A 25,652-nucleotide genomic window follows, 5' to 3' on the forward strand; every position below is an offset into this window, starting at 1 on the left:
AAGTGGATATTGATTATTTAGTTTTCAAACTGCATTCAAGTCATTTTTTTTTTTCTGGATCAGATGCACCAAGATGCTCATAGGAACAGTGATGGATGGATGGTACTGGACCTATGATTTTACTGGGTTACAGAACTCCCAAGAAGGAAGTTCCCTCTACTAATGCAGGCTAGCATCATCTCTGCTGCTTACAATCTCAGGAGAATAGTTGCCTAGAGTACTGAAAAAGGACTTGTCCACGGTTATACAGTGTTTCAGAGGTAGATTTTGAACCCAGATCTTCTTGACTCTGAAGCTGGCCCTCTAACCACTATACTACACTTCTTCCAAATTTGCAGAGTGATAAGACCTCCAATTTTTTTTTTTTAAGAAGAGGAGGCAGCTGGTGGTGCAGTGGATAAATCATGGGCCTGGAGTCAGGTGGACCCGATTTCAAATCCAGCCTCAGACACTTACTAGCTGTGCGACTAGACAGGTCATTTAACCTCTGTCTTCCTCGGTCTCCTCAACTGTAAAATGAGGATAATAATAGCACTTAACTTGTAGGATTGTGAAGATCAAATAAGATAATATTTATACAAAAGTGTTTAGCACAGGCCTGGCACATAGTAGGTGCTGTGTAAAATGTTTATTCCCTTTCCCTTCTTCCCCAAATTCATGAAAAGCCTTTCAATAACATAATTAACAGTGTATGAATCAGTCTACTTTTTCTTCTCTCTCTTCTTTTCCTTGGTAGTCTCATCCACTTGAACTATAATCTTCATGTGGCTGCTTCCCACACTATGTAGAGAAGAGAAGAGGGGTCAAGATGGAATTAAGGGTGTATTTGGACGCTGGTCTTGGTAAAGGTCCCCTTCATTGTTAGAGACTAGAAGAAAGGAAGAGAGAGTAGGGAATGGTGTCAAAGGGTTTTTAACATGGAGAAAAGTAGAGATGCTCACGTTGAACAGTCTTAATTATCTAAGCAATGTAAGAGGAAAGGTCCTCAGCTGAGAGGGAGAAGGGAAGGCTTGGGAAGTTTAGAAGAGAAGATTTGGAACAACTTATGTGTGGAGTGGGCTAGGGAATTAATTAGGGAAGAAACTATCTATATTGTATATATTTTGTATATGCCTGTGTATGGACTTATTGTCTCCCTTAGCTAGATTATATGGAGGGAAGGAACTATATCACTTTCGCCTTTTCTATTCCCAGCACCTAGAAGAGTACCTGGAATAAAGAAGGTGCATAATAAATACTTGTTTGCTTGATTGATTGACTACACACAAGTCAGTCAAGCTCTTTGAGCCCAATTTCTTCATCTACAAAATGGGAATAAAAATACTTGCATTGCACTACATACCTCCCAGTGCTGTTAAAATAGAAAAATATTTTGCAAACTTTAAAGTACTATATCTTAAGTGAATTGTTGTTATACTTTCATTTTAATGAGAGAATATCTGACACGGCAGACAAAGTAGCTAATGCATTAAAGTAGGTTACCTTAAAAGAGGTATAGTTTCCAAAACAAGGTAACTTCTAGAGTACTCTGTCTTAGTGAGGGCACACATAAGATACTGTGTTCTGTTTGGGGCACCATATTTTCAGGAAGAAAAAAAAACCTAAAGGATGCCCTGAGAAATATCAGTAGGATGGTCAGAAGCTTGGAGAATGTGTCATGAGGGTTGGGGGAAGCCAGTGGAAATATTTAGCCCAGAGAAGAGAAGACTTTAGGGGAGGCATGATAATTGACAGTCTGAAAGGCTGTGAAGTGGAAGGGGAATTGGCCTCGCTCAGCTTGACTTGAGAGGACAGAACTGGGAACAATGATTGGAAGTTGTAGAAGGGCAGATCGAGGCTTACTGTAAGAAAGGACTTCATAGCAATTGGGCTATGCTAGGGAGTTGTGGCGTTTCCACTCATTGTAGGTCTTTACACAAAAGTGGGTGACTGCTTGGCTTATTGGAAGGATACTTGGTTAGGTTGGGTTGGGTTGGGTTGAGGTTGAGGTTGTTCTTTGAGGTTCCTGCCAGCTCTTAGTTCAAGTGCTTTGATTTTATGATGTCTCCACAGCTCTTAACAAAATAGTGATGTCAGTGTGGAGATCTGTCAAGGAGGGGAAATGATGAACTGTTCATCTTTCTAGTCTGTGTCCTCCCCAGTCCAACTGAACTATTTTCAAATTCCCATGCCATGTTCAGAATGGACGGCAACTCCTCTCAGGTAGAGACATAATGACAGCTCAAAGCAGGGTTGACACCTGTGTCAAGCTTATGGGTCTACTCTCTGCAAAACAGTTTAATTTTGTAGATCACAGAACTACAGAACTGGAATGAAGTTGGAATGAACCTTAGTGGGATAAGGACAAGAATGTTCTTCTTCCACCTTCTATTAGATTGGAATAGATAAAGTTCCTTTTTATGTCAACTAAATAGTTCAGTAAGCAGAGCAAATATTTTCAGGTAATACCTATATCTTTCCACAAAATTAATTCTGTCAAGAAATGCTGCCTCAAGTCAATGTTATTTTGCCCAAGCTTACAAAATTTGGGGGTTTTCTACAGAATCTGTAATAAACCTGCCAAAATCTTATTTTGCTGAATTAGTTTCCAGTAATGTTTGTAACAAAAGGAAAAACTACCTGGTTTTGAAAGGACAGGGGTCTCCTTGGAGGTATACCCAACAATTCCCACTTTCTCTTGACCAATGGTTAGAATATTGTATGGAAGATAATATCCAGATATTTGAGATGCAAGTGGTTCCTGGGCTTTAATGTTAGCACTGAGAACTGGAAACTTGACTTCCTTAAGTAATGGATCCAACAGTCCCTCCACTCCATTATCAAATTCATGGTTTCCCAGGGCCTGGTAGAAAATGAAGATATAAAAAAAAAAAATTAGGTCCTTTGGAATCATCACTCTCAGCATTTAAATAATTCAAGGATATATGGTTTAATAAGTTAATAATAATAGCTAGCATTTATATTGCTCTTCAAAGTTGGCAAAGCACTTTCCACGTCATCTCATTTATCTTCACAACAACTTTGTGAAATGGGTGCTATTATTATGCCCTTTGTACAGATGAGTCTGAGAGACTGAGTGGCTCAGGATCACACAACTATCTAATATGTATCTGAGGCAGGATTTGAACTCTGGTTTTCCTGATTCCAAGTCCAGTACTCCACCAATTGTACCTCCTCACTGCCTGGTAGGAGTGTACTCCTCAACAAATCAGATCACAACCCCTCTTTACGTATGCAGGCCACAGATATATAGACTATAACCTGGACTGTACTTGAATGAAACCTGACCAGTTTCAATTCAGGGTTGCCTTCACACTACAATGAAGCATCAGAAAAGGACTTGGGTGGAAAACTACCTAGAGTAAAATTTAAAAATATAAAATGCAAGAAAATATACTTTGAGTGCTATTTGCTATTCAAATGTGAGGTTCTGAGTTCTTACTCTCAAGTTGTTTTTGACATTCTATTCCCTTTTGTAAACCTATTTGTTGTTGTTTTACAACATAGCAGTGTAACTCTCCAACTACCTTGAAGGTCAGGGAAAATCAACAGGACTTTAATCAAGGGTATCATAATACCTAGGGCAGCTAGGCTTAGAATTAGGAAGACCTGAGTTCAAATCTGGCCTCAGACACCTATTAGCTGTGTGATCCTGGGCAAGTCATTTAACCCTGTTTGCCTCAGTTTCCTCATCTGTAAAATGAGCTGGAGAAGGAAATGTCAACACTCTAGTATCTTTGCCAAGAAAACCCCAAATGGGGTCACAAACTAAAAGGACTCAACAACATCATGATACCCATGCCCTCCACATTAGCAGCCTCATTTCTGCCCTATCTCCTGACACTTTGCTCAAGCATCTTCCCTCAATTGTCACTTCCCTGGTATTCTCACACAGTCCTGGAAGACTTTTGCAAAAGAAAAAGAAAATCCAAAATCAAAAGTAGTAATGGTGGCCTAGCCGTTTCAGATCTTAAATTGTATTATAAAGCAGCAATCATCAAAACTACTTGGTACTGGCTAAGAAGTAGAGTGGTGGATTAGTGTTATAGATTAGGCACACAAGACACAGTAGTCAATGACTATAGTAATCTACTATTTGATAAACCCAAAGACCCCCAGCTTCTGGGATAAGAACTCACTATTTGACAAAAACTGCTGGGAAAACTGGAAAAGAGTATGGCAGAAACTAGGCATAGACCAAAATCTCACACCATATACCAAAATAAAGTCAAAATGGGTTTATGATTTAGATATAAAGGCTGATACTATAAGCAAACTGGGAGAGCAAGGAATAGTTCACCTGTCAGATTTATGGAGAACAGAAGAATTCATGACCAAACAGGAGATAGAGAACATTATGAAATGCAAAATGGATAATTTTGATTACATTAAATTGAAAAGTTTTTGCCAATGCAATTGGGAGGGAAGTAGAAAACTGGGAAAGAATTTTTACAACCAGTAACTCTAATAAGGGCCTCATTTCTAAAATATATAGAGAACTAAGTCAAATTTATAAGAATACAAGTCATTCCCCAATTGATAAAAGGTCAAAGGAAATGAACAGGCAGTTTTCAGAGGAAGAAATTAAAGCCTTCTATAGTCATATGAAAAAAAAAATGCTCTAAATCAGTATTGATTACAGAAATGAAAACCAAAACAACTCTGAGGTACCATATCACACCTATCAGATTGGCTAACATGACAAAGCAGGAAAATAATTAAATGCTGGAGAAGACATGGGAAAATTGGAACACTAATGTATTGTTGGTGGAGTTGTGAAATGATCCAGCCATTTTGGAGGACGATTTGGAACTACGCCCAAAGGGCTATAAAAATGTGCATACCCTTTGACCCAGCAATGGCACTTCTAGGACCGTATCCCAAAGAGATCAAACAGATGGGAAAAGGACCCACACACACAAAAATATTTATAGCAGCTCTTTTTGTGATGGCAAAGAATTGGAAATTAAGGGGATGCCCATCAGCTGGGGAATGGCTGAACAAGTTGTGGTATGTGAATGTAATGGAATACTATTGTGCTATAAGAAATGATGAACAGGCTGACTTCAGAAAAACCTGGAAAGACAAGTATGGACTGATGCTGAGTGAAGTGAGCAGAACCAGGAGAATGCTGTACACAGTAACAGCCACACTGGATGAGGACTAAAGTTGATAGACTTTGCCCTTCTCAGCAACACAAGGATCTAAGACATCTCCAAAGGTCTCATGATGGAAAATGCTATCCACATCCAAAGAAAGAACTATGGAGTTTGAATGCAGATCGAAGCATACTATTTGCTGTGGTTTTTTCTTCTGTTTTGTTTTGTTTCCTCTTTCTTGTGGTTCATCCTATTGGTTGTAATTCTTCCTTACAACATGACTAATATGAAAATACGCTTAATAGGAATGTATATGTATAGCCTATATCAGATTGTGTGCTGTCTTTGAGAAGGAGGGGGAGAAAAATTTGAAGCTCAGGAGCTTATGGAAGTGACTGTTGATAAATCAAAATAAATTAATAAAAAAAAAAGTAGTGATGAGGGAGGAGACACTGGTATTATTCTTGTATAAGGACTTGGCAACCAGCTGTTTTCTTGAGCCATCTCAGAGTTAAATTTATTTCATTTCAATGGAATGACTGTATTTATTTTTTCAAGTGAATTAATACATCCACAGGGGTTCTCTTGAGCTGGGCTGGTTTCTAATGCTTGTGAGGCTTTCCCATATAATGGTCAGGGAAGTGGAATTGAAAGAGAACAGCATTCTCTTTCCTATCTATGAAAATCACAGCTGGAAAGAACATTACCGAACACCTAGCCCAATTCCCTCATTTTAGAGATGCAGAAGCTGAGAACTAGAGAGGTTTCTTCCTTATAAACACACAACCAGCTGGTGGTAGAGCTAAAACTAAAACCCAAGTAAGCTGACTTCTGGTCTAGTAGGTGTTCTTCCCTACCACACTGCCTCTCCTTCTGGCAGCTTTGACATCACTATCTGTGGTGAAACGAATCAAGCATCAGGACAAGAGTCAGGAAGACTCACCTTCCTGAGTTCAAATCTGGCCTCAGACACCTACTAACTGTGTGATCCTGGGCAAGTCATTTAACCCTGTTTGCCTTAGTTACCCCATCTGTCAAATGAGCTGGAGAAGGAAATGGCAAACAGCTCCAGTATCTTTGCCAGGAAAACCCAATGGGATCAGGAAGAGTTGCACATGACTAAAATGACTAAACAACAATATTGTAGAGTAGAAAGAAATATGAAAGAAGTTCATCATGACAAAATCACAAGTTGGATCAAATGCAAAACAGAATGTTAATATGCCATCAGTCTGAAAAACAGAAGTTACAAAAAGGGAAGGAATTGAAAATCAAGCTTCTCAGCAAAACTGGAAAGTGGCAGGTCTGAATGTGATCCATAATTATTGGCTAAAATCCATCATTATAGTGCATGAATTACTAGCAAAGCATTTGACCAGTTCTTCCTCACTAATATAGTATTGATCCCTTCTTTCTTAATAGAAGGTATCATACTTAATAGCAAAAGATGAAAATATCAGCAAGTCCTAAAAATATAGGACAATTACATTTTATGTATATTTATACAAAGCATTTACAGCTTGTATCCCTCAAAAAACAACATATAGGCTGAGGAGCAAAAAGGATGTGCCAATAAGCCACAGGGGTCTAAAGAGCAAGTCATTTATCAATTCGGTATTTACTGAACAAGGACTTTCAGATGAAAATGCTGTAATATTTACTACTGATCATGGCAAAGCCTTTGACCTGGGTCTGTTGTTATGGTCAGTCATTAGCTGCAAATATACACAGGAGACATACCACAGTGAGAAAACAAGAGTATTTAATGCCTACATATAAAACTATTCTCTATTCAAAACACATCACCAACACAATGTTAGGAACAACTGATTATAAAACTTGGCATCTTCCAGGGTCACAGTGTAAATCTGTTATGACTCTTTCTAACCTTAAATCCATTATAATCCTTCCTAAATAGAATGAAAAGAATGGGTGTGGCTTTCAAGTCAAAGAAGGAGTTGTCTTAAAACATCCTATTATTCACTTAATGTACATGGAAGTCATCAAGTTACCTTTCCATGGAATACTTCTCCAGTAACATCAAAATTTTTTTGACTTGATAAATGTAAAATTCTTAATATGTTCCAAGACAGAATAGATTGAAGGCTTTGAGTTTGAATTTGGAGGTCACACCAAATTAATAGATTAAAGTGTTACAAATATCAGGGTGTATTGAATATAAGACTATCAGGAAAAAAGCTGAGGTTGTCTTTATTGAGACCCACTGGAGTTCTGAAGTCAAAGCTTAATGGGAAGAACATTTAGATTATTAGACATCTATATGATACCATATACTTTTGCCTACAACTTCCCAGATAAAACATTTATCTACAGGAACTCAAGGATGGTATTTTAAATATGTTTTCATACTATATATTCATAATTGCCTAAATAAATGGAATGGAAAGCTTTCAAAATATAGAGATGCAGCAAGAAAAAAATCAAAACCTTGTGGGAATAGGACAAGGCACTTATTTTCTCTCATCTTGTTTGTTCCCAGAGTTGACCTAAAGATGTTTTCAGGGAGTCTACAGAAGATTACCTTATATCCTTGTACTCTAATACAGTTCCAAAAAGCTAGTCATTTTATCCACATATATAATAGCCTGAAGATCATTAAATAGAAAGGAATAATGACAGGATAGGAACCTGTTGTTGGGTACTTTCTACTTGAACCCCATCAAAAATATGAGAATAAGGTAACAATAACAACATTTGCATTTTCCTTTTTTTAAAAAAAAAATTTTTTTTTAAATTTTCAACTTTCACTTCCATGAGATTTTGAGTTCCAAATTTTCTCTCCATTTCTTCCCTCCCCCTCCCCCAAGACAGCGTGCAATCTGGTATAGGCTCTACATATACATTCATATTGAACCGATTTTCACATTAGTCATGTTGTAAAGAAGAATTAGAACCAATGGGAGAAACCATGAGAAAGAAACAAAAAGAAAAAAAAAGAGAGATCAAATAATATGCTTTGATTTGCCTTTAGACTCCATAGTTCTTTTTCTGGATGTGGACAGCATTTTCCATCATGAGTCCTTTGGAGTAGTCTTGGATCCTTGCATTGCTGAGAAGAGATGAGTCTATCAAAGTTAGTCATCACACATTGTGGCTGTCACTGTGTACAATGTTCTCCTGGTTCTGCTCACTTCACTCAGTATCAGTTCATTGAAGTCTTGCTAGGTTTTTCTGAAGTCTGCTTGCTCATCATTTCTTATAGCACAATAGTATTCCATTACATTCATATACCACAACTTGTTCAGCCATTCCCCAGCTGATGGGCATCCCCTCAATTTCCAATTCTTTGGCACCACAGAAAGAGCTGCTATAAATATTTTTGTATGTGTGGGTCCTTTTCCCATCTGTATGATCTCTTAGGGATACAGCCCTAGAAGTGCTATTGCTGAGTCAAAGGGTATGCACATTTTTATAGCCCCTTAGGCATAGTTCCAAATCGTCCTCCAAAATGGTTGGATCATTTCACAACTCCACCAACAATGCATTAGTGTTCCAATTTTCCCACATCTTCTCCAGCATTTATTATTTTCCTGCTTTGTCATGTTAGCCAATCTGATAGGTGTGATGTGGTACCTCAGAATTGTTTTGATGTTCATTTCTCTAATCAGTAGTGATTTAGAGCATTTTTTTATGTGACTGTAGGTAGCTTTAATTTCTTCCTCTGAAAACTGCCTGTTTATATCCTTTGAACATTTATCAATTGGGGAACGACTAGAAATGAAGCCTTTATCAGAGACGCTGGTTGTAAAACATTCTTTCCCAGTTTTCTGCTTCCCTCCTAATCTTAGTTGCATTGGCTTTGCTTGTTCAAAAACTTTTCAATTTAATGTAATCAAAATTATCCATTTTGCATTACATAATGTTTTCTATCACTTGTTTGGTCATAAATTCTTCTGTTCTCCATAAATCTGATAGATAAACTATTTCTTGCCCTCCCAGTTTACTTACCGTATCAGCCTTTATATCTAGATCATGTACTCATTTTGATTTTATTTTGGTATATGGTGTAAGATGTTGGTCTATGCCTAGTTTCTGCCATACTCATTCCCAGTTTTCCCAGCAGTTTTTGTCAAATAGTGAATTCTTACCCCAGAAGCTGGAGTTTTTGGGCTTATCAAACAGTAGATTACTATAGTCATTGACTACTGTGTCTTGTGTACCTAACCTATTCCACTGATCCACCACTCTATTTCTTAGCCAGTACCAAGTAGTTTTGATGATTGCTGCTTTATAATACAATTTAAGATCTGGTATGGCTAGGCCATCTTCCCTTGCATTTCTTTTCATTAATTTCCTTGATATTTGGGACCTTTTGTTCTTCCAGATGAATTATGATATTATAACAACATTTATATTTGAAAATTTGATTTTGAAAATCTTTGAAAATATAGAAACTTTGCAGGAGAAATTAAAGCTTCCTGTCATCCTGTCTACTACTGGAGTACTACTACTGGAGTAGACCCAAAGATTTTTAAATGAATCTATAAAAAACAACCTTACATACCAATATTTTTATTCAACTATAAAAAAACCTATCATTCTGTCCATCTGCATAATACTCATTAAATATGTAAGGATAAAAGTAGGAAGATTCCACTAGTGGGTTTATGCCCCAAGAAGACCATTGATAAGAAAGTCCCCATATATACCAAAATATTTATAGAAGCATTTTTTTTGTGAGAGCAAAGGATTGGAAACAAAGTAGATGTCCATCAGTTGGGACATGGCTAAACAAAGTATGGTATATGAGTGTGAGGAAATATTACTGTCTCATGAGAAATTGTGCATATGGTGAATTAAAAAAGTATGGAAATATCTACATGATCTAACACAGTATGGAAATAAGCAGAGCCAAGAAGCAATATACAAAATGACGACAACATCGTAAAGAGAAAGAATGACCTAAAAAAAATCAAAAGTAAATGTTGCAAAATTATAAAGAACAAGCATGTCTTGAAAGCAGAGATGCATTCCTACTCCACCCTTTTGTAGATGTGGGGAGGCATATAAGTGCTGCACATTCACATTTTTCAGACCTTTTCAATGTACTAAGCAGTTATGCTGTTTTTTTCCCTCTTTTTTTTAATCTTTAAAAATGCTGTTATATAGGATGGTCTTTGGAAAGGACGGCAAAGAATACATGGGGAAACTATGGTAACATAAAGCAATACACTATAGCAATAAAACTTTTAAAAATGAAATATATGTATATATATTTCATACATATTTCTTATGTATGTATATTTCATTTTATACACACATATATGTATACACACACGCATATATATATATATATATATATATATATATAGATATAGAGAGAGAGAGAGAGAGAGAGAGAGAGAGAGAGAGAGAGAATCCAGCAATACTACTATAGATCTATAACCCAAAGAGATCAAAGAAAGAGGAAAAAGACCCATATGTGCAAAAATATTTATACACATTTTTTTTTGTATTGGCAAAAACCAGAAAACTAAGGAGGTGTCCATCAATCGGGGACTGGTTGAATAAATTATGGCATATGACTATAAAAGATACCATTGTTCCACAAACAATGGCAAAAGGGAGTATTCCAGACAAACTTGGGAAGACATGTATGAACTGATACAAAGTGAAGAATGAAACATACATTTTTGGATATGGACAATATGAGAATTTGTTTTGCTTGATTATGCATATTTTTATGAGGATTTTGTTTTTCTTTTCTTTTCCTTTCTATTATTCCAATACTGTGGCACGGGAGGGAGAAAAAAAATATATGATTTTTAATGGAAAAAATTTAAAGTAGAAAGAAAATATCCAAACAAAAACTCATCTAATATTAACAAAATATGGGACCCATGACCTCAAGGAAGCTATAAGGAAGATCAGCACTTCCTTGTCAAAAAGGAAGAAGAACATACATGTTCTCAGATGGCATACTAGGTTAAAAATGTACAAAAATACTTCCTGAATAGACAGACAACACTGCACAGCACAAGAATAGTAAAATATAACAGTTATACATACCAGAGGACCTATCAAATATAACTGATATTGATTTACCATTGGATAGAGTCTATGAAATGGCTAAGATCCAAGAATGGAAGCAACAATTCCTCCCTGGGTGACAGCCATATAAATTCAACAATATGTTGGCAAAGAACTGTCAAATAAATGAATGAGTTAAGAACATCTGTTTATACAAATGGAGTTCATCATAATGTTAAAAAATTAGGCCAATGCTAACAGAAAACAAAGATATTCCATTCTTAATAATCTCAGATGTAAAGATCAATGCATATTTTTCAAGGAAATGGTAGAAATTGTAGGTTGTAAAAAATTTGACACCTACCAAATAACTAGAAAGACATGATAGCATAGCCAGAATGATACATCTTGCTTGCTATTCTTTTTTTTTTTTTGCTAGGCAATGGGGTTAAGTGACTTGTCCAGGGTCACACAGCTAGTAAGTGTCAAGTGCCAGAGGCCAGATTTGAACTCAGGTCCTCCTGACTCCAGGGCCAGTACTCTATCCACTGTACTTTCTAGCTGCCCCACTTACTATTCTTCATAATATAACAGATGACAAATCCTTGTACTATAGACAACAAAAGCCCTATATATAGCCTTTATAATTAAAAAAAAATAAACTGTTCTGGAATTGGAACATTATTACAGACAAACCAGTTGCTCCAAAACTCTCATACCTAATTCTGACCCACAAAAATTTAAGAACATTTTAAACAGATAATGGCATACCAAACTTTAAAAATATAGAGATCTAGTGGCAAAAATTAAATTGATGTGGGAACAGGATGAAGTATGTATCATTTCTGTCATTGTCTATACTACTGGAGCTGTCCCAAAGATGCTTTCAATGAGCCTACAGAGCAGAAGCTTATAACCCAATATTTTAATTCATTTACAAAAAGCATCCATTCTATCCACTTGCACAATACCCCACAGAAGAGTAAACATAAAAGAACACTAGGATACTGAATTCCCCTAAAACTGTTTCTAATTGCACTCTATCAAACAAGCTAAGAATGTGATAATAATAATAATAGTTAATAATAATTTGCATTTATAACACTGTATAGTTTACAAAGCATCTAACACTGTGAGAAATAGATGGGACTCTCCTTGTGAGGTAGATAGGCTCTCACTGGGGTGATAGGACCAAGCCTTAGATTATCAATGCCACATCAAACAAACAAATAAACAAACCAAAAAAAAACCCCAATGCCATATCAGAAATCCAACCAAAGGTGTCTCTGAAAGTTTCATCACAGACTCAGCTCTTAGTGAAACACTGACACCTTGTCAAGCAGAGATGGTATAAAACCATCACCACAAAATATTAGATACAAGAGAGATAAATACACTTTTTTCCCTCAAGTTGCCTCCACAACTGTTAGTATACTAAGTATAGGTGGAAAGGTACAGAGATATGCCCATGTGAAGAAAGCTTTTCCTCAGGAAATAAAGACAATGCTGTGTAGTCCTTCCTTTGCTCTAAGCGCTCACTTGGGTCTTATTATTTCTCTCACTTTTCTAAAGTACCCAAAGGCCCAGAGTTATTCAGTCCAGTTAGGTTTATCAGTACTGGTCATTGCCCATCTTACTCTAATAATACCAGCTCTGCTCTACTTGTTATACTTTGGTCAGTAAATAAGGGCAATCTTACACAATTGACTCTGCTGCTATCCACTGCCTCAGTGCTGAAATAGCCAGCTACTGCCATTTTAGCCACGACCACTAACGTTGTTGCGGACTATTCTATGGATAATAGTACTAATCTTGTAGATGACAGCAAATATTACCCATTTTAAAGAGGAACTAAAATGCAAAGAAGTTAAGTGACCTGGCCATGGTTACACAGCTTGTAGGTGTCAGAAATAAGACTCAATCACAGGCATTTTGCCTTCTTAGGCTTTCTTGATTTCAAGTCCAGCACTATTTTCACCAAATATGGCTGCTAATACATATTTACTATCTTTACAAACATTTATTCTCATTGAAAGCTTAAAGTTTAATTCACTTTCACCTCTTGTATGCATTTTAAAATCATATGCATTATCCTTAGAATTAAATCAAATGAGATGATGTATGTAAAAGTGCTTTGTTATATAAATTCAAATAACTAATAATTAAATAACATGTAAATTCCTTCACATGCTTGTACAACTCATATTCCATGGACCAATCCATAGACTTTTGAACAAACATATGTCATTTTTATAATGTCTAATTTTTTTCTTTTTTTTTGGAAACTATTACTTTCTAAATGCAGTTTCCTAAAATTGATATCTTTATGTCTACATTCATTTATGTACACTATTATTTTGAAATCTCACATTCCTAGATCTCTGAAAAAACATCTCCCCATTCACTGGAATGTACTAATTAGGGGTCTGTAAAAAGTTTGGCATAAATACAATGAACCCCTGAGAGCAGGGTGCTACCTGGTCATTTTATGAGAGGTGGACTACCCCAGATTGGGAGTGGAGCAGGTTAAAGTTCCCATACTAATCAGCAGTAAGATCAAGACCCATCAGTAATCTCTGCACTTTCAGCCTGCAAAAGAGGAAGAAACCCAGTCCCCCAACCCCCCAAAAAAAGACTGTACACAGGGGTGGGGAACCTGTGGCCTTGAGGCCACATGTGGCCTCAAGTGCGGCCCTTTGATGGAATCTAAAGTGTGTGTGTGTGTGTGTGTGTGTGTGTGTGTGTGTGTGTGAAGTCTGGATTCTATCAAAGGGCTGAACTTGGGGACCTAAAGGGCCACGTGTGGTCTTGAGGTGGTAGGTTACCCACCCCTTTTGTGCCATTTTTCATCTTGGAATCTCTCACAATTAGCACTGCTTGGCACAACTCAGACACTAACTAGATGTTTACTTAACTGACTGAATTTACTGAAGCATTGATGTTTTACGCATTTTTTAAGGTAAATGATTCTCTAGGCACAACTTCGTATTGATTGTTAGTCCAGTGTGTGTCATATAACATATTTACTTTTCCCCAAGCCTTTTATTTTATGCAACCTTCTAAAATATATTTTGGATATAATGACAATGATAATGATAATAATAGCTAACATTTATAAAGTACTTACTCTGTGCCAGATACTGGGCTAGGCACTTTATAATTATTATCTCATTTGATTCTTACAACAACCCTGGGAGGCAGGTGCTATTATTGTTTCCATTTTGCAGATGAGGAAATAGAGGCAAACAGAGGCTAAGTGACTTATCCAAAGTCACACAGCTAAATCTATGACTTTGTGGGTATAGGGATCTCCCAATAAAGGGACTCTCTTTACCAATGCAGAGCAGTGCCTAGTCTGCAATGAATAGTTTTAGAGAGTTACCTAGGAAGGACTCTGAAAGGTTAGGTGACTGGTTGCCTAAGGTTAGACCAAAGGTCACAAAGCTGCTATATTTCAGAGGCAGAACTTCCCAACTCCAAGGCTGACTCTTTGTCTTTAATACCAGGGAAAATAAGGCCTAGGGAGGTTAAAAGATTTGGCTAAGGTCATGTAGGAGTAAGCAATAGAGGCAAAATTTGAACCCAGTTTCCCCAACTCCACAGTCAGTGGTCTTTTCATTGTACCATTAAATGCTTTTGTTTGTTGTCCTCTAACCCTTCTATTTCTAGTTCATGTTCAGTCCTCAAGCCCTTGCAGCCATGTGGAGATCTTGTTTTATACCCCAAAGCTACATATAAAAAAGATAAACTTTCTCACAACTTAAGGATTTAAAATCAATTCACCAAGCATGTACTAAGCACCTGCCATATAGAAGCAGTGTGCTAACTCTGCCCATCTGTCACCTTTTTCATTAGTAATACTAGAGTCTTAGGGCTAGAAGGGATCTTGATAGATCATCTGGCTTCACCCCCTCCTACAGAAAGGAAAATGTGACTCTATCAAGAAAAAATGGCCATTGATTTAAAGTTTTCAAAGGATGGGGATTTCACATCTTCCACCAAGTCCATTCAATGTTTTTTACAAGCCAAATATTTGAAGTGCTGGTTTCTCTCTAGGCCAAAGTTAAATGAAAAACAAACAAAATAAGGAGATTGGCATCTGGTAAAGTAGAATCAAATTACAGTTTCTCTCCAACTCTACAGAAACTGCAAAGCAGGAGTAACTTTTTGTAAATTGCTGAGAGAACAGTCTGGTGCTTTCATACCTTCCTCTATGCATCTGCCAATATTTCATTTGGCCAGGCTGCTTTATAAGAATACTGGGGATGGCAGGGAGTATTCTGTGTTTACCAAGAATGGGTCTCAGAACTTTTTCTAAGTCATGTTGTGAGTCAACGTAGAGCAACGAACACACTGAAGACTCTTGATTTGGAGTCACTTGCTCTGATTACTTAAAACACTATTCATGAGATCAGTCAGGAGTGTGGGAAGAGAGCATGGGTTGGAAAAAGGAAATCTCACTGAACTTACACCTAAAGTATGATATGTAATCCTGCATGAATTCTGGATGACAGGCCAAAGCTTAGCATCCCTAGATTGTAAAATCAATATTGCATATGGTACAACGAAAAAGAGACCTGCCTGTGGAACCAGAGGATGCAGGCTCAAGTCTTTACTTTGCTACTCACATGGGATGTTTTAAAATTTTTTTCAATGAACAAGTATTTATTTTCTTTTTCATTCACCTTATCCCATCATTTAAAAAATATCCAAATCAAAATAAAACCTTTGTGGCACATATCATATTGAATCTTGGAAGAGTTATTTCTACCCTCTAGACTTCAGTTTCCTTATTTGTAAAATTAGGAGGTTGGATTACATGATCTTCAAAGGTGCCTTTTAGTTCTAACTCTATAATCCTTCTTCCCTAGAAAAATAACTGTGATCAGAATACCTTTTTATAATATAAAGAAGCAGCAGCATGGCATAATGGAAGGAGCTTGGCCCAGAATTAGGAAAGAGTTGTGTTTGAATTTCACCTCCAACACTTACTAGCTTTGTGACCTTAGGAAAATAATTTAATGTTTTTTATTCCCATTTTCCTCACCTATATAATAATAATAGTTAACATTTATATGATGTCAAGTCAACTAACATCTATTAAGTGCCTACTATGTGCCAAGCACTAAGTTGTGTAAAATTAAAATAGTTAAAATTTATAGTGTCAAGTTAATATCCATTAAATGCCTACTATGTGCCAAGCACTGTGCTAAGGTCTGCAAAATGATAATAACTTTTATATAATGTTAAGTCCACTAGCATTTATTAAGTGTCTACAATGTTCCAGGCACTGAGATAAGTTCTAGGGACACAAAGAAAGAAAGAAAAAAGTCCCTGCTCTCAAGGAACTTAGAGTCTAATGGAGGAGACAGCATGCAAACAACTATGTTGAACAAGATATATACAAAATTGGGAATAATCTCAAAAGAAAAGCTCTAAGATTAACGAGGACTGGGAAAGGCTTTTGGTAGAAAGTGGGACTTTAGCTCAGACTTATAGGAAGTCACAGAAGGCAGGAGGCAGAGATAAGGAAGGAGAGTGTTCCAGGCATGGGGGACAGCCAGCAAAATATACATGGAATCAGGAGATGAAGTTTTAAGGTTCAAAATAATGTTTTATGGTTAGTAAAGTGATTCACAGATGTCATTTCTTTTTGATCTTCAAAACAACCCTATGAAGTATATGCTACTATTATCTCCTTTTTATAGATGAAGAAACTGAGGTTGAGAGAGGTTAGGTGACCTGATCAGTGTCAGACAGCTAAGTAAGCATTTGAGGTAGGATTCAAACTCAGATCTTTTCCTGACTCCAAGTCTAACACACTAGTCTACTTCACCACCTATGTACCTCATTGGGGCTTGTAATACCTGTGGCATCTGCTTCAAGGGACTATTGTGAGGGTCAAAAGAGTTAAATATATACAAACACTATATAATAAGTATGTCCGATACAGTGAAAGTGTTAGATTTAGAGAAAGAAGTCTTGGGTTCAAGTTCCAGTGTGACTTTGGGTAAATCATTAAAACTTTCTCAACCTCAGTTCTTTATCTGTAAAATGGGGATGGGGAGAGGGAATTGGACTAGACAATCATAAAACTTCATTTCAGTGCTAACTCTATGACTCTAATATCCTAAATATATAAATGTGCTTTGCATGACTGCAAATGTATAACCTATATCAAATTGCTTGCTTTCTCAATGAAGGAGAGGTCAGGGAGGAAGGGAAAGAATTTGGAACTCAAAAAAATTTTTTTTATTAAATTAATTTATTTTGATTTATCAACAATCACTTCCATAAGCTTTTGAGTTTTAAATTTTTCTCCTCCTTTCTTCCCACCTCCCTCCCCAAGACAGCACACAATCTGATACAGGCTATACATATACATTCCTATTAAACATTTTCACATTAGTGATGTTGTAAGTAAGAATTAGAACCAACAGGAGGAACCACCAGAAAGGGGAACTCAACATTTTTAAAAAAATGTTAAAAATTGTTTTACATGTAAGTGGGGGAAAATAAACTATTAAATCACACAAAGAAAAGTACGTAAATTGCAGATGATGTTATATGTATTCATTTACCCAATAATCATACTTTTCTTTATTGGCTCTGATCCCTTGCAAGAGGAAAAGATAGGGATCCTTTGTCTCAAATTCCTAATTATTTTTGTAATTATCTTTAGTATCTATTGGCTATCAAATTAGAAAGAATTTACCCTGGACAAACTTTTAAATATGGGATTAGAGTATTGCCTTTCAATAACAGTTATAGTAGTTGATATAGTATAATAGTTCAATAACAGTTGAGTCAATAACCAGCACAGGGGAAAATGCTTTTTTCATGCAAGCACTTCAATATAGTTTATTGAGCAAGCATTTATTAAGCAACTATTAGGCACTAGGTTTGTGCTGGAGGTGCTAGGGATACAAAAGCAAAAACGAAACAGTCCCTTGTCCTAGAGAAGCTCAAGGTCACCTGTAGAAGAGGGGGTCATGAGCTGAATTTTGAAGGAAGCAAAAGATATGGGAAGAATGAGTACATTCCAGGCATGGGAGATGACATTATAGCAAGATGTAGACACATCTCTACATTCTGCATTCAGATTACTTAAAATCTTCCCATTAGATTTCCCACAAGGCATAGAATGGATGGATTGAATGAAGAATGAATGTCATATAAGAAGAACAGGAAATTTCTCCAATTGATAAATGGTCAAAGGATATGAAGAGGCAGCTTTCAGAAGAACAAATCAAAGCTATCTATAGTTACACGAAAAAAATGCTCTAGATCACTATTGATTAGAGAAATAAAAATTAAAACAGCTATGAGGTACCACCTCATACATGTCAAATGACAAATGCTGAGTGGGAATGTGGGAAAATAGGTACACTAATGAACTGTTGGTGGAGTTGTGAAATGGTCCAACCATTCTGGAGATAATTTGGAACTATGCCCAAAAGGCTATAAAACTGCATGCCCTTTGTCCCAGAAATGCCACTCCTAGGTCTGTATCTCAAAAAGATCAAAGAAAAAAGGAAACACCCATATGAACACAAATATTTATAGCAGCTCTTTTTGTGGTGGCAAAGAACTGGAAATTGAGGGGATGCCCATCAATTAGGGAATGACTGAACAAGTTGTGGTATATGAATGTAATGGAATACTATTGTGCTATAAGAAATGATAAGGAGAATAGTTTCAGAAAAACATGGGAAGACCTATATGAACTGATGCAAAGTGAAGTGAACAGAACCAAGAGATCATTATATGCAGTAACAGCAATATTGTAACAATGATCAATTGTGAAAAACTTAGTGACTCTGAGCAATATAATGATCAAAGACAAGTCTGAAGGACACAATAAAAAGTACTAACCATCTCCAGAGAGGGAATTGATGAACTGAGTACAAATTGATATACTTTTCTCATTTTATTTTTCTTGCTGTTTTTGAGACATGGCTAATATGAAAATACATTTTGCATGATCTCAGATGTATAATTGATAGCATATTGCTTGCCTTCTCAGTGGGTGGGGAGAGGGAGGGAGAGAATTTGGAACTCAGAATTTCAAAAAGAAATAAATAATACTTTAAAAAAAAAAGAATAGAAAGTATGGCCAGAATATAGGTATAACAGAGAGGCAGAACAACTTGCAAATGGCTGGTGGATTCCAAGAACAATCCTCAGTGGGCCCTGATTGGGGGATGGAGGTTGGAGTGACCTTGGGCACTTAAAATAACACAACTGATCTTCCTTGAGAAATAAAATGACTTTCAATCTTTTTTCCCCTGAGGCTATTACTAGCAGGAGCAGTACAGCCATTCAGATTTTTTTTTTGTCTCCTACATGTAAATACGAATATTCAGTTTAAGAGAGGAAAGGGTATGTGACAATGCTTTCCCTGAAGAGTCAGAATAGCAGAACTGAAAAGTACCTTATTATTTCATGCATGCAATGGACCTGCTTGGTGGTGAACACAGGAAACTCAGTATTTAATTCAGTTATGCCTTAGAAATGTCTCCTAAGGAAACCACAAAGCCTCACTAACCTTTTGGTCCTCCCGTTCTGGGCTGATCATTATGCTTGCATTTGGGCTCTTGCTTGCTTTGATAGTCTCTGGGGAATGGGCCGTGGAACCAATGTGGTCTTGACCCGGGATTTCACTGGTAAAGTGAACTCATGGGTGAAAAAAACTACTTCTACCAATAACTGTTTCTTCTCCATAACTCAGTCTTAGAGAGTTGACTAGACATGCATTTACAAAAATATGGCCAAAATGGAAATTTGTTTTGCTTCATTATGCACGCTTTTTACAGGTGTTTAGTTTGTCTTTATGGTGAGGGGAGGGAAATAAGTGCTTGTTAACTGAGGGAAAAAAAGGCCCCCCCCCAAAAAAAAAAGGAAAAGAAAAAATGAGAGTTGTCTAGAGCACAGGGAGATTAAATGAGTTGCTCAAGATCACACAGCCAGTGGCAGGCCTCAAACCCAGGTCATCCTGGTTCCAAGGCCAGCTTTCTATTTCACTATGCCCTCAGCAACTAAATATCTATAAAATGATAAGACCCCTGAATTCAGTCTTCTGAAGACAGGTGGCAATACTTTGAAAGACAAGCTATTTAGCTTGCTATGCACTGGACACCTGAAAAATTACACAAGGAAAGCTTGTGATCTAAACTAGAGCCCATGGTTGGTCCTAAAATCAGTAAAGATGACAAGGTGCTATTGTTGTGAGGACCCTGACTACACGCATTGCTTACTATGCAATTACTCAACATGGGAGACTTTATCACAACACAATTTATAAATCAGAAGATGTTATTTGCTGTCAAAAATCTGGGTTTATAGAATTTGGTGATGGCCCCTGCACAATTCCTCTTCTCCCTTCCCTTTTGGCCCTAGTCTCCATCTTGGTTTAATTTGAAGGTTCAATAAAGCTGTGGGTGCACTGACCACAGAATTCAGGCCTCTAATTAGATCCAAAGCCACCATCCTATCTCACAGTTCACACCTCTCTATCCTGTCCGCACGAATGATCAAGAGAGATGCTGTTAAATTTTCTTTTGCTGAAATCGTGGTGTGTTACGTCTCTGATATTCCTCCATTCTGGAAGAGCATTAAAGAAATGAAGCTTAACAGTTAAATGTCTTCTTGTTCTTTATGGTATGTGAGTGTAACGGTAAGTTACTTGCTGTTAATAAAAGGATTCGTTCTGTGAAACTTGAGGACTTAGAGGGTCACATGTGACCTTGAGACTGCAGGTTCCCCACCCCTGTTCTAGAGTAATATAATTCATCACTTGTTTCATAACAATGTTAGCACAGCATGGATTAGTGGTTAGGAAGTCAGGTCCAGTTACACCTTAAATACTTACTAGCTATATGATCTTGGCACAAGTCACTTAACCTCTCTGGTCCTCAGCTTCCTCATGTGCAAAATGAATAGATGTGAGGTAGACTTTAAGGTTTCTTATAGCTCTAAGTCCACGATCCTGTGATCTTAATAATGTAGTAATATAGTAAGGTAGGTTTTGCTGTAATTATTAGTTATATGGCTATGCAGAAACATCAGTCAACATTACACAAGGCATGCCTGCAATGCCCAATACCCACCTGTTACACACACACACACACACACACACACACACACACAGAGCCTGTCTGGGATGCCAGTAAAGCTAAACCATTTTACAGTGAAGCTAAACTGCTGACTAAAGATGGTTCCTTCTGGAAACCCTCATGAATGCCCTGCAAAAACCAGAGGATAGAAAAAATATATAAGCCTAAGGAGTGCAAATTATAGCTAGTGTTTGTTTTATTCCTCACAGTGCCCAACAAATCTTTGGCAGGAAATGAGCTCAAGTTGCCCAACTTATGCCATGGCCAAGGCCCTGCCCCAGGCAGTACAATGGTGGCAATTCACCTGAATGGAGGTGGGAAAAATCCTTGGCCAGACACTATGGGGGAAGGGAAAGATGAATAAATACTAGCCTCTCAGCATTGAACTAACTTTTTCCATCCATACAGTCTTAGAGCAATGGTTTTCTCATAGAAATGTAAGCTTCTAAAGGGCAGGACCGATTTTTGTCCTAGTATCTCCCAGAAAGCAGCACATAGAGAGTATTTAATTAGAATTCCAATTGGAAAACAGCCTATAAAGTAGTAACTGCTTAAGTAAGGGAAGGGGGGAGAGGGTGCAGGGAAATGAGCAACAGAATTTCTAAATTTCCGCCATTGGGAAAAGCTTGTTTTTGAGTTTCATGGTATCAAGAGTTCATTTGTGAGGTAAGTCAGACACTGTCGGAAACTGGTTGTTGAAATTCTAACATTCGTAGCTGGATACACAGGATGTTAAGTCATAATGAGTAATTATTCTGATTAAGAGGCCACCCTACCCCTCTCCCAAGCTGGTAGAGTGGAAGATATTAGATGTAGAGTCCAAAAAGATGAATTTGACTCTTGGCTTGCCTACTAGTAACTGAGGAGCTGAGTGAGTTTGAACAGGTAGCTTGCCTTTCTGGGCCTTAATTTCCTCACCTATAAAGTGAGAATGGTAGATTGGAGGGTAGTCAAATTCTTTTCCTTAGAGAAGGGGACAAAGGCTGGTAATAGATGTGACAGCTCTGTGTGTGTGTGTGTGTGTGTGTGTGTGTGTGTGTGTGTGTGTGTATGTGTGTGTGTGAAGGTGGAAAATGGTATAGAGGTATTTAGCTATTTACATGGTGAAAGCAGATGTAAAATTTGGGTATGGGATAGGTAGGAAGAGAGTCCCAGTGGTACAGTGGCTAGAGAAGTAGTCTTGGAACTTAGAAGACTTGAGTTTAAATATAGTCATTGACACATATAGGCTGGGTGACCCTGGGCAAATCTTAATATCTCAGTGCTCTAGGACAACTTTCTAAGGTTATAAATTGCAGAGAAGTTACCAATCTGCACTGGAAGAGGGAGCTTCCTCACCCAGGGGTTTTCTATACAGTGAAATCACAAGTCCAGTGTCTCTCTCCTAAGCCTATGGGTAGGAAAGCACAAGGTGGGGGTAGGGAGAGGTTTTGATATATAGGGGTGCCTGGAGACAGCAATGGGTCAGACTCTGAGTGGATGAGATCCTTACATCCCTTCTGTCTGTTTGCCTACAGTAATCCACTGCAGTCATCATATGCTCTGCATTTAAATAAATGTGTACAAAAAGTTCCGTGTGGTTTGCTTTGGTTGCTTTAGAGCTAAGGTTCTCAAACTTTTTCACCTTTCAACCTAACCATGAGCTCTTTTGGTCATCTCATGAGGAGAACATCTTTCCTTCTTAAAATAAAAACTACACAGAGCTCGCCCTAACATTGCAGAGTATTGCCTGCTAGAGTATCACTACTAAATATCAGTTGGAAACTCGGTGTTAACACACTGAGACATTCTTGTCTTTGATAGAATGGAAACTTCTTCAAGGCAAGGACTGTTTCCTTTTTGTCTTTATTCCCAGTGCTTAGCAGACAGGAGGTGCTTAATAAATGTTTGCTTGACTGATGCACAGACTCATAGATTGTCCACCCTCTCCAGCCAGCCAGAGCGGTACATTCATTGTTTCCTGTTTATATCACACACACTCCCTTCTGCTGGAATGATGACTTTTCTCTACCATGAGGATTATGCTTATCCTTCAAAGTCCAACCTAAGCCACACCTCCACCATGAAGTCTTCTCTGGCTCCTATGGCCCCTAAAGGATCTAATACAAGGCTTTGAATGGGCACATGAGAGACACTTGTGCTTTTGACCAATTGATTTGATTCCAAGGATGGTTTTACATTTTGGCCATTAGATTTAATTTTACAACAGCATTTGTACTTAGCCATTCAAACTTAAACATGGATGAGTAAAGGAACATCTTAGTAAATTATTAGGTAGCTTTTTGGCCCCTTTGGAAAGCTTCACCAATATAGCCTTATTAAGATTGTCTTTTTCCCAACGTATGTACCTATCATTAATATTAATTTCATTAACAGTCAATCATCTGGTCACAAAGCATCTATGAAGGGCCTATGATATACCAGATATTGTTCTTGATGGTGAGGACACAAAACCAAAATTGAAACAGTGCCAGCCCTCAAGGAATTTACATTCTATCAAGGGAAATAACATGTATACTTAAGTAAATCTAAAACATATACAAAGTATTTGCAGGTGTACTAGCAGCTAGAAAGAGGATCAGGAAAGGACTCACAGGAGGCAGTACTTGAGATGAGATTTGGAGGAAGCCTGGGATGCTAAGAGACAGAAATGAAGTTGTTATTTAGTGGTTCAGTAGCATTCCACTCTTTGAGAACCCAATTGGGGTTTTCTTGGCAAAGATACTGGAGTGGTTTGCCATTTCCTTCTCCAGCTCATTTTACAGATGAGGAAACTGAGTCAAACAGAGTTAAGTGATTTACCCAGGGTCACACAGCTAGTAAGTGCCTGTGGCTGGACTTGAACTCAGGAAGAGGAGTCTTCCTGACTCCAAGTCCTGCACTCTTTCCACTGCATCACCCGCCTGACCACAGAGATGAGGTGGGGGAGCATGTATTCCATGCCTGTGCAAAGACCTGAATACAGGAGGACAGGATGACATGAAAGGAATAACAAATAGGTCAAATTTGCCTAGAAAGTGTGGATAAAGTCATGGGTTCTTAACTTTTTTTGTGTGTCATGGATTCCTTTGGTAGTTCTGGTGAAACTTATGGATCCCTTGTCAAAATAATATTTTTAAAAACATAAAACAAATAAACAAATGTGTATGTGTATACACATACACATAAATACACCTGTTGGTATGAAATACTTTTAAGACAAAGGGAAACTGGGCAAATTGTAACCAAAAAAAGAGGTGGAACTTTGGGGTTTCTTTAATTTTTATTTCTCTCATTATGCCTTGGAGCATTTTTTTCATATAACTATTAACAGCATGAATTTCTTTTTCTAAAAATTGCCTGTTCTTGTCCTTTGACCACTTGTCAGTTGAAAGCATGGGTCTTAGTTTTATAAATTTGAATCAGTTCCTTATTTATCTTGGAAATGAAACCTTTATCAGAGAAACTTGTTGCAAAAAATATTTCCCAGTTACCTCCTCTCCTTCTAATTTTAGTTGCACTGTTTTGTTTGTGCAATAGCTTTTTAATTTTTTCTATTCAAAATTGCATATTTCATCTTCTGTGATCTTCTGGTCATGCTCTGTTTCCCTGTCCGTAGATCTGAAAGATAATTTCTTCCTTGTTCCTCTACTCAGTTTAAAATGTCACCTTTTATGTTGTTGCTGTTGTTGTTGTTTTTTAAAGGGCAACTAGGTGGTGCAATGAATAGAGCACCAGACCTGGAGTCAGTAAAATTCGTCTTCTTGAGTTCAAATCAGGCCTCAGCCACTTACTAGCTGTGTGACCCAGGGTAAGTCACTTAATCCTGTCTGCCTCAGTCTCCTCATCTGGAAAATGAGCTGGAGAAAGAAATAGCAAACCACTCCAGTATCTTTACCAAGAAATTCCCAAATGAGGTCATGAAGAGTCAGACACAACTGGAAAGCAACTGAACAACAGCAGCATATACCCATTTGGAGCTTATCTTGGTTTATGGAATGATATATAGGTCTATACCCAGTTTCTGCCAGATTGCTTTCCAATTTTCCCATCGGTTTCTGTCAAATAGTGAGCTCTTACCCCAGTAACTGGGGTCTTAGGATTTATCAAAAACTAGGTTGCTGAAGCAAACATAGGTGTGGAACACTGGGTTTCATGAACCACAGATTTAGAAATACTGGTTTGAACATCAGCTAGCTGAGAGCAACGTCTTGAAGAAATAGGACACAGAAAAGGGTGGATAGGTCCACATTAGAAGATGTAAATCACAGCATAACTAGATCAAACACGGGGGGAAAGATGCAGACAGTAGGGATGGTGGATGCCAAAGTAAAACTTGGCCAACATCGTAATTTGGCTGAGTTGTAATGCAGCTTCCACCAAAATGTCTAATAAATGACTCTCAAGGTGTATCAAGCCTTTCATTGCCATCTTTCTTTTACTATCAGAGCTTGTGAGGACACTTACA

General features: G+C 37.5%; 1 protein-coding gene across 1 annotated transcript in view; it reads right to left on the bottom strand.

Annotated features, from left to right (window-relative positions):
- The window catches only part of NT5E (5'-nucleotidase ecto), an 81,824-nt gene that overhangs the window by 49,588 nt on the left and 6,584 nt on the right, over positions 1–25,652 (bottom strand). Inside the window, 1 exon segment of the mRNA XM_020976304.2 lies at positions 2,620–2,842. Coding sequence (XP_020831963.1) covers positions 2,620–2,842 — 223 coding nt within the window.

The sequence above is a fragment of the Phascolarctos cinereus genome, unplaced genomic scaffold (genome assembly GCF_003287225.1).
Source record: "Phascolarctos cinereus isolate Bilbo 61053 unplaced genomic scaffold, phaCin_HiC Scaffold_5;HRSCAF=322, whole genome shotgun sequence".
Lineage (NCBI taxonomy): Eukaryota > Metazoa > Chordata > Mammalia > Diprotodontia > Phascolarctidae > Phascolarctos > Phascolarctos cinereus.